The following is a 13,148-nucleotide window of genomic DNA, read 5'->3' as shown; positions in this document are numbered from 1 at the left end:
GTTTGATGGCGGTCCCAAGAAGATCATCTTGGTTTTACTTGTTCTTGATACACGTTCTAATATAAAGCCTGAATTAAGCTGCATTCACGTGGTGGTTTTGGCTCCTACTGCTCCTCGCTTAGCGGATTACATGTGATCCCGCTTGTATTGCACTTACGGTCTGCTGAAGGCAGGATCCATGATTCTTCGCTGCTTGTGCCAGTGGTCATAATCCCTTTCAGTCAGCAATCCTTTTCCCAAAAATCTAAAATAACAAAAAGGCAAAAAAAAATCTAAAATAACAAAAAGGCAAAAAAAAAGCTAAAATATTTGGGGGCACATCTATTAGGACCAGGGTTTTAGACGCCGGTCTTAATAAAAGCCCGTAGCTGGCGGAGGATCCGCCGAAGTTATGAAGAGACGCAGGCCTCTCCATATCTTCAGCACATCCAAAGCAGTCCCATGGAGATGATTAGAGCAGTAGTGCTGCCACTCAGTCACCGCTCTGCTCATACCAGGGCACACAGGACCCCAATTCTTCAGATTGGTGGTGGGTGACCTAGCGGTTGGACCTCACCTGTGGAGAGGGGATAACTTAAAATCTTGCCTGGACCTCTCTGTCACTTACCTGACTCCAAATAACTTGAAGACTTGATCATAAAATTTGTCTTTTGGGTGTTTGTTGGTCATCAGAAGTTCCTGCAACGAAACACAGACACATACAGAGAGCGTCAGGTCTGCGGAGAGGGAGAGGGGGGTTCACCTGGGTACCCAAGTGAAAGAGAAATGAGTTCCATGATAGCTAATATGGAAGACAGTGGTAGCGGTGAGATATCGCCTTCCTGTCATAGCATCTGGAGGAAGCAACAATTTCGAAAACAGCGCCACAACATTATGCAGGCTGTATGATGTATTGCAGCTCAAGCTCATTAGCTGCAATACCACAAACAACCTCTGGAGAGATGTGGTGCTGTTTCAGTAAGTTCCTGGACAATCCCTTTAATGTTGCCCCCCCTTCCCCAGTTTCAACAACCTTACCTTTATTGCTTCAGGGCTGGAAACAATTACAAAGACTTTGTGGAAGCCGTTGATACGCACAACTGGGCCGTATTTTTCCGTACTGTGCAAACAAATCAACAAGCAGCAAGATGAGTAGATGAATTCCTAATAGCATAATGATAAACGGCTTAGAGGGACAGAACTGATATACTGTGTGATGTCTGGTGCAGAATTTGTGGGGGCGGAGCATGACACTGGGATTCTCTCGTTGGTGTTCTTTGGTGATCCTTGTGTCATGCTCCATCCTCTCAGGCCAGGGATGGCCAACCTGAGGCTCTCCAGATGTTGCAAAACTACAACTCCCAGCATGCCCAGACCGCCTACAGCTATCAGCCGGGCACGGTGGGAGTTGTAGTTTTACAACAGCTGGGGAGCCGCACGTTAGCCATGCATTACCCCCTGTTTTCCTTCAAGGGGTTGTCTTATTTTGGATATTGGGGGCATATCGCTAGGATATGCCCCTAATGTCTGACAAGTGCGAGTCCGCGCCTATCCTTAGAACGGAGCCTGCAAAGTGACATGTGTGGCCACCCTTCATTCAATTATATGGGATCTCTGAAAATAGGCAAGCGATGGCTCGGCTACTTCCATAAGCCCCATAGAAGTGATTGGAGTGGAGGGTGCGCTTGCACAGTGCTCTTCCCATTCATTTCAATGGGACTTTCGGCTATTTTCGTTACTCCCATAGAAATGAATGAAAAGTGGTGGCCACGCATACGCGGTGTGCCATCCTTCACTATGCGGGCTCCCTTCTCTGGACAGAACCGCACCTATCAGACATTGGGGGCATATTCTAGCGATATGCCCCCCCAATATCCAACCCCCTTAAAGGGATGGGACCAGCTCAGACGTTGATGGAGGGTGGCTGCACAGGCATGGTGTGCTCTCCTTCACTTTGTGGGGCCCATTCTGAAGATAGGTGCGGGTCTCCTTGGTGTAACCCGCACCTAGCTGACACTGATGGCATATCTTAGCAATATGCCATCAGTGTTTCAGATGAAACAACCCCTTTCAGTTTAAAAAAGAATCTACGGCTATTTCTGTAATTTGCAGTTTACAGGTTTTTTTTTGGTTTGTTTTTGTTTGCCCCTTGCAGTACCACTTTTCACCACCGTTCTCTGCATAGACTTCAACATAACAGCGCCCCCATCACTACTGCTATTAAGGCAATCGTTCACTTACCAGTCTAGGAAATAATCGTAGACAAGTTCATTGTTTTTGGCCAGCTTCATCATTGTGGGAGTATGGCCCATTAAAAAGCTGCGCAATAAAGAAACAAACACATCCAGCATCATATAAAGAGCAAAAAAAACACACATATAACAATTCAAAAGTGCAGTAAATACAGCATAAAGTGCTTCTTAGAGGGGACATTTATCCCTGTGGACAGCGCACAGTGATGCGTCAGTAAATATACGACCTGTCAGTAAATTTAAAAAAGGTGCCCTCACCTGTCTCTGGGGGGTCCCGGGATGTGGTCGTACTTCATGTGGGTATGCTGGATATAAGCGCAGTAGAGCAGGAAGAAGGCAGCGGCCAGTCCCAGCAGCAGCAGTAGGGCCCATGATATGAGAGTCCACATGGCGAGGGGCCACACAGAGTGCTCTGCTCCTCAGGCCGAGCTCAGGCGTCTGTCTTTTATCTGCTGCACACAGAACATTACGAGGAGGGGGAGGTTCTCCACATCCAGGAAGCGTCAGGAGTCCATAGAGAGAGGGCTATATATGGAGTCTATAGGGAGAGGGGACAGTATATGGTTGTGGTCAGGGGCGTAGCTATAGGGGGTGCAGAGGTAGCAGTCGCTACCGGGCCCAGGAGCCTGATGGGGCCCAAAGACCCTTGTGCTGCATAAGAAGACACACAAAGCACTGAGGGAAGGGGGGCCCAAGCCTCACTCTTGCACCAGGGCCCATGAGCCCCTGGTTGTGGTTGGTATATGGCTGCATAATGATGCTGCAAGTATGTGCATGGATAGCTTGGGCCCTGTGTGGCACATTGATAAACTGCATTGGCATCGATATAGTTGCTTTCCTGAGTGCTGTATGGCAGTATTTACATGCTGTGCTATGGCATATGGCAAGTAGATATGGCATTATACTTGTGTTCTAGCGACTTTCGCATTAGGGATTTTATGAAGGAAATATCTATGTGCTGCAGACGTCGCTCAGGTTACTGCATCAGGGCTCTTGCACATGAACGTGTGCTGCCCATGCCCATGCTGCGGACCGCAAATTGCGGTCCGCAATGCACGGGCACCGGCCATGGGCCAGCCGCTTGTTGCGGATCACGACCCCATTCACTTGAATGGAGTCCGCGATCCGTCCGTTATGCAAAAAGATAGGACAAGTTCTATCCTTTTGCGGAACGGAACACCGCAGAAGCACTCCGTAGTGCTTCCGTTCCGTTGCGTGGTTCCGTTCCGCATCGTATCCCCGGATTTGTGGACCCATTAAAGTGAATGGGCGTAGGCGGGCCGCAAAACGGCCACGGGGGACACACAGTCATGTGCAAGAGGCTTAGGGTGACGTAAAAATGGACTTTGAGCCTCCAGTTTCCTGAGTCACACAGCTTTCTTATCGCTCTCACATTAACATCTCCTTTTATAGTTATGCTACATATTTTCACCCATAATACACAGTAGATCCCCTGCTACACATATAATATATATTATTCTCCCAACTTTACCTGCAGATCCATTTTTTTCATAAAAGAATGCACCTGTCCTCTATACAAGTATGGTCTTTGGATTCAGACGAGCACAGCTTTGACTATATGGGGCCGCTGTATGACCCATGGCGGTCCCCTTTGTCTATATGAAATGTTCTACGGCTATAAGGGAGTGATTATGGGAGAAGAAATTTTGTGAAGTCCCCATCAGTGATCTAAGTGAAGATTACACCGAGAATCTCCCCAGATTGAGAAGTCTGATAGCAGAGAAGAAAAGGTTGCATTTACTGTACCTCTAATGTCCCTTTAAGGTCTTACTTTTGACACTGCACTTATATGGAATATTGACCGTACATGGCGATACAGTCAGTGATATGACGGCCACACACCTTAAATTCCGGCTTCCCTGCACGAGAGATCAAAGGTCACAGATCTTGTGTAATTACCGATGACGAGACGTCAAGCTTTCATTTCATATCCATAAATGTCCCTGCTGCATTTGGCTCATGGCCAGGGCCATACTACCTCTATGAGAGAAACAAGCCCTGACCTAGGGAAGGACACAAAAATACTATTTAATATATATTTATATACATTTTTTTTTTTTCAGTCTGATATATACTGTATTTTTCTTAAAAACTGCATTATATTTTTAAGTATTTTTTAGGCTACTTTCGCACTTTTGCGTTGTTTTTTTTCCGGTATTGAGATCCGGCAGAGGATCTCAATACTGGACAAAAAAGTTTCCGTTTAGTCCTCATGCATTCTGAATGGAAAGAGATCCGGGGTGGGCTTTAAAAAAAAAAAATCACCTCCATGTGATGTCTCCTCCATTCAAATACACTGCACTAAACTCCCAACAGAACAAGTACAGATGTTAGGTGCGATGTATTTGAGTGGAGGAGACATCACATGGAGGGGATTTACCTGCCATCCTTGATTGACAGGCCAGCGTTCGTCTTCTCCTGTCGGCCCTGAGTGCTGGGTAAGTCTCGCGCCTGCGCAGTGCCGCTTAACACCACAAAGGGCCGGCAGGAGAAGACGAACGCTGGCCTGTCAATCAAGGATGGCAGGGCGTGGAATGAGGTGGGAGGACAGAGCCTCTAGGAGCAGGAGCAACGCCCCGCCCCCCTGCTCCTAGAGGCTAATTTGCATATTACAAAAGTAAGAATTGTGCCGTAAGGGGGGCATCAATAAACATAAAAATAGCAGAGTTGGATTCTGCTGACTAATGTCATCGCTAATGTCAGACAGTTTAAGAGGGTTAATTCTGGTGACAGAAACCCTTTAAGGAATGCTCTCACAGTTGGGTTCATGTTAGAATATCACATCATCTTGTAGATTCTCAGCTTTGCATGTTTGGATGACAAAATCTAGTGTGAGCAGAAGTGTTGTTACAGTGTCTACTTCCCCCAGTGGCATAGCGTTGAGGGGAAGGGGGGGGGGGCACACTGGCACAGTATCAGCTTACCACAATTATTTTGGGGGACGTTATGTTTACACTATTAGTCTCAGGGGCACTATTTGCTGGGCGCAGTTATTTTAGGGCACTGTGTGTTAATAATTATTGCAGGGCACTATCTGCATGGTACTAGTATTATCAGGGGGTTTATCTGTTTCTGCAGTATAGTATTGGGGAGTATAGCGGCTCAGTATTGGGGGTGGTAGGATGATTTGTCCAGAAGATGGGAGGATGATGGAAAAGTAGTAAACTAAGATTTTTTTTTTGTCAAACTGCAGAGACGAGAAATGGCTGAAAAATGGTGTCTGGTCTGAGGGTCTGAAAGGAGAAGATGAGGAAAGAGAACATCTACAGTCGTGGCCAAAAGTTTTGAGAATTACATAAATATTGGAAATTGGAAAAGTTGCTGCTTAAGTTTTTATAATAGCAATTTGCATATACTCCAGAATGTTATGAAGAGTGATCAGATGAATTGCATAGACTTCTTTGCCATGAAAATTAACTTAATCCCCAAAAAAACTTTCCACTGCATTTCATTGCTGTCATTAAAGGACCTGCTGAGATCATTTTAGTAATCGTCTTGTTAACTCAGGTGAGAATGTTGACGAGCACAAGGCTGGAGATCATTATGTCAGGCTGATTGGGTTAAAATGGCAGACTTGACATGTTAAATGGAGGATGATGCTTGAAATCATGATCTTCCATTGTTAACCATGGTGACCTGCAAAGAAACGCGTGCAGCCATCATTGCGTTGCATAAAAATGGCTTCACAGGCAAGGATATTGTGGCTACTAAGATTGCACCTCAATCAACAATTTATAGGATCATCAAGAACTTCAAGGAAAGAGGTTCAATTCTTGTTAAGAAGGCTTCAGGGCGTCCAAGAAAGTCCAGCAAGCGCCAGGATCGTCTCCTAAAGAGGATTCGGCTGCGGGATCGGAGTGCCACCAGTGCAGAGCTTGCTCAGGAATGGCAGCAGGCAGGTGTGAGCGCATCTGCACGCACAGTGAGGCCAAGACTTTTGGAAGATGTCCTGGTGTCAAGAAGGGCAGCAAAGAAGACACTTCTCTCCAAAAAACCCATCAGGGACAGATTGATCTTCTGCAGAAAGTCTGGTGAATGGACTGCTGAGGACTGGGGCAAAGTCATATTCTCCGATGAAGCCTCTTTCCGATTGTTTGGGGCATCTGGAATAAGGCTTGTCCGGAGAAGAAAAGGTGAGCGCTACCATCAGTCCTGTGTCATGCCAACAGTAAAGCATCCTGAGACCATTCATGTGTGGGGTTGCTTCTCATACAAGGGAGTGGGCTCACTCACAATTTTGCCCAAAAACACAGCCATGAATAAAGAATGGCACCAAAACACCCTCCAACAGCAACTTCTTCCAACAATCCAACAACAGTTTGGTGAAGAACAATGCATTTTCCAGCACGATGGAGCACCGTGCCATAAGGCAAAAGTGATAACTAAGTGGCTCGGGGACCAAAACGTTGACATTTTGGGTCCATGGCCTGGAAACTCCCCAGATCTTAATCCCATTGAGAACTTGTGGTCAATCCTCAAGAGGCGGGTGGACAAACAAAAACCCACTAATTCTGACAAACTCCAAGAAGTGATTATGAAAGAATGGGTTGCTATCAGTCAGGAATTGGCCCAGAAGTTGATTGAGAGCATGCCCAGTCGGATTGCAGAGCTCCTGAAAAAGAAGGGCCAACACTGCAAATCCTGACTCTTTGCATAAATGTCATGTAATTGTCGATAAAAGCCTTTGAAACGTATGAAGTGCGTGTAATTATATTTCACTACATCACAGAAACAACTGAAACAAAGATCTAAAAGCAGTTTAGCAGCAAACTTTGTGAAAACTAATATTTGTGTCATTCTCAAAACTTTTGGCCACGACTGTACATCAAAGAGACGTCACTGGTGTAAGAGGTATGTGCGCTGTATTACCCTGGATGTAAGAGGTATGGGGCGCTGTATTACTCTGGATGTAAGAGGTATGTGCGCTGTATTACCCTGGATGTAAGAGGTATGGGGCGCTGTATTACGCTGGATGTAAGAGGTATGGGGCGCTGTATTACCCTGGATGTTCTGTAGTGATGGGAGGGTGGATATAGAATTTGGCCCACACTGCCGCATCCTGGCCCCAGATTCCAGGTCACACTGCGTGTTCTGAATTCTGGGGGCTCACACCCATCTACTCCAATATCTGTACTCAGAGAGTTATCTCTGTGCTATCTGTGGTGTTACATAGGACTGCAAGAGATATCTACTACACTGTCTGTAAAAAGGGGCGTGGACACAGGTGGGGGGGGGGGGGGGGGCAATACTTGGCTTGCCCCGGGTGCTAATGCACATACAGAGCAGCTTTGAGAAGTGAATTAGTCCACAGCACAGAACGTCTCATTACAGTAATTATGACAAATAACAAATTGATCCTTACACTTGCTCATTTTTCCTGCTTCCCACAGTAAGGGTCCATTCACACGTCCGTAAGTGTTTTGCGGATCCGCAAAACACGGACACCTGCAATGTGCGATCCGCAATTTGCGGATCCGCACATCACAGACACTATAATAGAAAATGCCTTTTCTGGTCCGCAATTGCGGACAAGAATAGGACATGTTCTATTTTTTCCAGGAACGAAATTGCGGATCCCGAAAAAACGGATCCCGAAAAAACTGATGCGGATCCTGAAAAAACGGATGCGGATCCAGGAAATGTGGATTTGCATCCGTTCCAGCCCCATTGAAAGTGAATGGGTCCGCAAATTGCGGGACGAATGCAGACCCAAATTACGGAAGTGTGAATGGACCCTAAGCATGCTCAGCTATTTTCTAGAAAGAATATGGAAATCACCAATATATAGTGCTGCCATCTGCTGGCCAACAGGGGAACTGCACCAATGTAAAACAGTATATGATACTAACCATCTGTATTATGGCTGCAATGCCCGGACTTCCCAGGACTCAGCTGAACCAATCAGCACAGAGTTACTTGAAAAGTGCCCATATCATAGTCACATGAAGGAGTCCTAAAAGATTCCATACACCAAAAGACTGTTGGCCGAACCCTCATTTGGCAGTGATTCCTCCTAACGTCACCAGTACACATGCATGCTTGTCTTGGCCTAGAGTGCATGTGTTGTGGGAACAAGTAGCTGCCAGACTGCAGCATATCTCACTTCAAAACAAACAGCTCGGCCATTGAAATTCAACATACCCGATCCTTCTTCCCCCTGACATATGATAAAAGTTAGAAGGCCTCCATACATGTAAGATAGTCGGCCTGAAATTGGCAGGTTTGGCTGACTTATCTGTATGGGGGGCTTAAAGGGGTTGTCCACGCTTAGAAAAACAAAATTAGCGGTAAGAACAGCGCCACCGCTGTCCACAGATTGTGTGTGGTACTGCCCCTCAGCCCGTTAACTTCAGTGATGATGAGGCGCTGTTTTTGGAAGAAGCAGCCAAGTTTTTCTTATCCTCGACCAACCTTTTAAAGGGGTTTTCAGAGATTTTAATAGTGATAACCTATCCTCCCGGCACCCAGGAGCCCCGCCGATCAGCTTTGTGAGTGCTGCAGTTTTTGAAGCCATTTATGATCCACTCCTGATTTTGGCTAGAAAAAACGTAATTAAAAAACCTGACCGTATGGGGGCACCTTAAGACACACGGCAATGTATTTCATACAGACTGGTATAGTGGAGGTTAATATACTTTTTATATACTGTATTTTTACTATAACCCTCTGATCATTCGGCCCTGTTCAGGCTTGTACATAGTAAAGTGCTCCACCTAGTGGAGAAATTGTGAAATGCTTAGGACTGTACATTAGGAGGCCACAGATTGCTGGGAATTTCAGCTGTTTTACCTGCACAAACCATGTGGAAGTTAGCAATCATTTATTTAAAAAAACATTGTGGCTTCAAAACGGACAAGCCAAGAATCACATGGCAAAAAGGCAGTGGTTTGCCACAAATTTCCAGCATCTCACTGCCTCTGAAGGCTTCTCCTCTTCCATGGTGCACCTGGTGCCATCTCTTCCCCAGGTAAGTGACACACACACTCCCCATCATCCACATGGTGTAATGTGATTTATCAGACCAGGCCACCTTCTTCCATTGCTTCATCTTCCAGTTGTGCTCATGCACATTTCTTAATGGACACGGGGCAGCATGGGCTGACACTGACCGGGCTGCATCTACAAAGCCCCGCACACCACAAGCTCTGTGTATCCTGACAACTTTCTATAATGAACAGTAGGAAAGTTGTCAGCACATTGCTCTACAGTAGCTCTTCTGTGGGATGATACCAGATGGACTCGCCTTCACCGTACATGCATCGGTGAGCCTGGGATGAACATGACCCCGTCACCAGTCACCTGTTTTCCTTCCTTGGACCACTTTTGGTAGGTACTAACCACCACATACCTGGAACACCCCACAAGACCTATGTAACGCCCCAGAGTTGCATTACCACCTCTTTTTGTACCCCCCACTATCTGCCTTGTGTGATCCTGTGTCATATTAGATGTTTATTGCCATATCCTGCAATGTGTATGTATGAATTTCCTTGCAAATGTAATGTTAAAGCGTAATGTGCCTGGTTCACCAGCAGATGGCGGCATCTAAGGCAGAGATAGTTTCCCTGGGGAGGAACCTTCTAGTTCCCTTCCAGCCCTCTCTAGAGAGGGAGGAGTTTTAGTGTTAGTGATTCAGGGAGAGGTGGTGTCTAGCCTTCCCCATCCTGGGGAGAGGTTGTATGTCGGCCAGCAGAGCTTGCGGGCCCTGCCTGCAAGTGCTACATGGTTGCTTGTCCCCTCCTGGACTTGCATTGCCTATAACCTCTAGCCAAGTAAGTTTGAAGCCAGGAAGAAGTTCCTAGGATTAGAATAAGAGACAGACTACTGACAGCTAAGCTCCAGCAGAAGAGGAAAAGTTCCTATTTACTCCAGCCAGCACAGCAGGCTGAGGAGGCTACAGCATAGCAGGGCTGAGATTGTTGCAGAAGTGTTTGCCTGCCAAAGTTAAGCCAATACCTGCTGATGACCAAGATAAAGTCTGGAAACTGTTTGGATTACCGTTTATGCCAAGTAAAGCTGTGTTCAACGTTACTACAAAGTCTGGACTCCATTTGTTCTACCTCCTTCACCATCCAAGTTATTCATCCCATTTTTGCACTGCTTCGGACCTGGAATCCAAGCATATCCTGGTAGGAACACCGTGACGCGTGTATACAACATCTACAGAGACATTGTAGGCCACTCTACACCACTCTGGCAATCCTACCCTGGGTACCAACACTACCATCTACAAAGGGGACTCCATGTCCTCGTTGCTTAACTGCAACTGGCGTCACGATTACTTGAACTCTAAGAGGGACATATTTCGTAGAAACCTCCTAAGGAGCAAGGGATCCCCCAGACGTCGAGCCTACCCGTGCGCTGCAAATCAAGTGGCATCACGAAAAACACTTTCCCTTAAAGGGACCCCTTGCCCATGTCACCTGTGGTCCGCTGCACCTACTATTCTGGAGATGTTCTGATCCACTCTTCTGCCACAATTTGGTCTTTGTTAGAGCTGCTGAGATCCTTACGCTTGCTTAATTTTCATGCACTTTAAGAACAGACGGTTCACTTGCTGCCGAATATACCTCCCCCCGACACCAGATAATCCATGTTATTCCCTTCACAATCACTGGATTTAATGTTATGGCTGATCGGTGTATATGAGCGCTGTGCACACCTGATATCTCCCGCTCGTCCCTCGGTGCACACAATTATTAATCTCCTTCATCTTCATCACTCTCTCGGCGCCCGCCGTGCCCCATTGTCTCACATGATTCTCCCCCCGAGAAGGGAATCTCATTCTCCTTATTACCTTCATTTGTTCAGGAAGAAAAACAAATTAGATGCAACGAGCGCTGAGCCGGCGGCGAGGGCCCCGTGATGTCCTCTGCTTCTCCTCTGGTTTTATTATCTCTGATAGGTGATACTACCCGAGTACAGGGCACACCCCAGGGGGAGTCACACACTAAGACGATGGGGGTGAAGTGACCTAGGTATGTAGGGGTTGTCTCAAGTCAGCAAATGGCATTTAGGGCCATTCACACGACCGTATGAATAGGTCCGCATCCATTCCGCAATTTTGTGGAATGGGTGCGGACCCATTCATTGCAATGGGGCTGCAGAAGAAGCGGACATCACACAGCGTGCTGTCCGCGTCTGAAGTTCCGTTCCGCAAAAAAGACAAAGCATGCCCTATTCTTGTCCGCAACTGTGGACAAGAATAGGCATTTTCTATCATAGTACCGCCCATGTGCGGTCGGCATCGCACATGGGCCAGTATCCATGTTTTGCGGATCCGCAATCTGCGGAACGCAAAACACATACGGCCGTCTGAATGAGCCCTTATCCTGTAGAGAAAGTTAATACCAGACACTTCCTAATGTATTGTGATTCTCCATATTGCCTCCTTTACTGGCTTGATTCATTTTTCCATCACATTACACACTGCTTGTATTCAGGGGCTACGGCCACCGCTGCAGCACAGATACAAGGTGGCCGGGACAGGAGCTGGCGCGTGTGTCTGGGAGCCAGGGAGGCCGGCTCTCCTTCCTATAGTGTGCAAGCACGACCACCACTGCTGGATTGCAGGGTGGTCATGACCATGGAAACGAGCGGTGTGTAATGTGATGGAAAAATGAATCCAGCCAGCAAAGGAGGGTTACATCCCTTCCAGTGACATAGGAGAGCGTGCAATCATCACAAACCAAAGGACAGACATTTGACTAACAAATTATGGCTCAGGTTCATTTGGGCCACAAAATGTCCACGGTCTTTGCTCGTAAAAAGCTGTGAATGAATAAAAGTGGAATAAAGTCTATCAGTCATTGTGATTTGCCATCAGGATCTCTGAGATTTGTGGTTCTTACCATTTGTCCACGCACATAGTGCTCTCGCCTGGGGTTTGTAAAGTGTTGAGTGGGCAATGTGGGCCGCAGTAAAAGATGACTATACCGCCATTATCGCTATTGGGTATATAATAAATTACTATAAAGCCTCAGTATACAGATCAGGGATTGTATAGGCTATACTTGAAGATGGGGGTCTGTATGGGTGGGCAAAGGACCACCCTTCTCTACAGGTGCCGCACAGAAAAAAGAGGAAAGCGGAAACTGACCCAAAGTTCTTGGCGTCTATCTCTCTGGTCCGGGGTGAGGGTGGAGTACAGCCGGTATTGGGAGGGGGGCTACATTTTGATTTATGCTATGGATCCCTTCTCTACCTACCTTCTGGTTCTGTTAGAGTCGGTAGGGTGAAGCTTAAAGCTCCTGAGCCTTGATGCAAGAGGAGCAGTGCAGCCATTCAGAGGCAGATGATGGGGGTAGTCATTCGTCTTTTAGATGATGGGATTACAATTGCACTGAGCAGACACAACCCTATCTGGAAGGCATTAGAATAAGGGAACATTCACATGACCATTGACCCTATATATTTTGCGGCCCACGAACCGTCAATCCACAAAATATGGATACTGTCCTTGAGACATCGATAGGTGCACAAAAAATGCGGCTGTCACAGGGACGGTCGTGTGAATGAACCCTTCAGCAGAGACGTGGAAACCGTCCGCAGAACATCACATTGTCTCATCACATCCGGGAAATGTCAGAGAACCGCCAAATTATCAGACGTCTCCTGGGACCTCTGATGAGGAAGATGATGAGAATCATCAGCAGAAAGAACAACAACAACAACACGGTGCAACCTGGGCCTGATCTATCAAATCTAAGCCTACAATGTGTGATACCGTCTGATGAGCCACTGTATCTAATCATATGTGTGATACCGTCTGATGAGCCACTGTATCTAATCATATGTGTGATACCGTCTGCTGATCAACTGTATCTAATCATATGTGTGATACCGTCTGCTGACCCACTGTATCTAATCATATGTGTGATACCGTCTGCTGACCCA

The 13,148-nt window shown here is 46.7% G+C and overlaps 1 protein-coding gene across 3 annotated transcripts in view; it reads right to left on the bottom strand.

Annotated features, from left to right (window-relative positions):
* The window catches only part of LOC120982490 (cholesterol 24-hydroxylase-like), a 74,356-nt gene extending 63,443 nt beyond the window's left edge, over positions 1-10,913 (bottom strand). For 2 of the 3 annotated variants that reach the window (XM_040412681.1, XM_040412680.1), the window contains exons 1-6: positions 10,696-10,913; positions 2,490-2,769; positions 2,221-2,298; positions 1,018-1,099; positions 608-678; positions 158-244 (exon numbers count right to left, since the gene is read on the bottom strand). In XM_040412681.1, the coding sequence (XP_040268615.1) occupies positions 158-244; positions 608-678; positions 1,018-1,099; positions 2,221-2,298; positions 2,490-2,620 (449 nt within the window). In that variant the 5' untranslated portion in view covers positions 2,621-2,769; positions 10,696-10,913. Of the gene's footprint in view, positions 1-157; positions 269-299; positions 679-1,017; positions 1,100-2,220; positions 2,299-2,489; positions 2,770-10,695 lie in introns of those variants that run through there. The other variant, XM_040412682.1, reaches the window with a different exon arrangement.
* Between the last annotated feature and the right edge of the window lie 2,235 nt (positions 10,914-13,148).

Source organism: Bufo bufo, chromosome 11, assembly GCF_905171765.1.
Source record: "Bufo bufo chromosome 11, aBufBuf1.1, whole genome shotgun sequence".
In the NCBI taxonomy this organism is placed as follows: Eukaryota; Metazoa; Chordata; class Amphibia; order Anura; family Bufonidae; genus Bufo; species Bufo bufo.
This window is presented reverse-complemented; position numbering and strand designations above follow the sequence as displayed.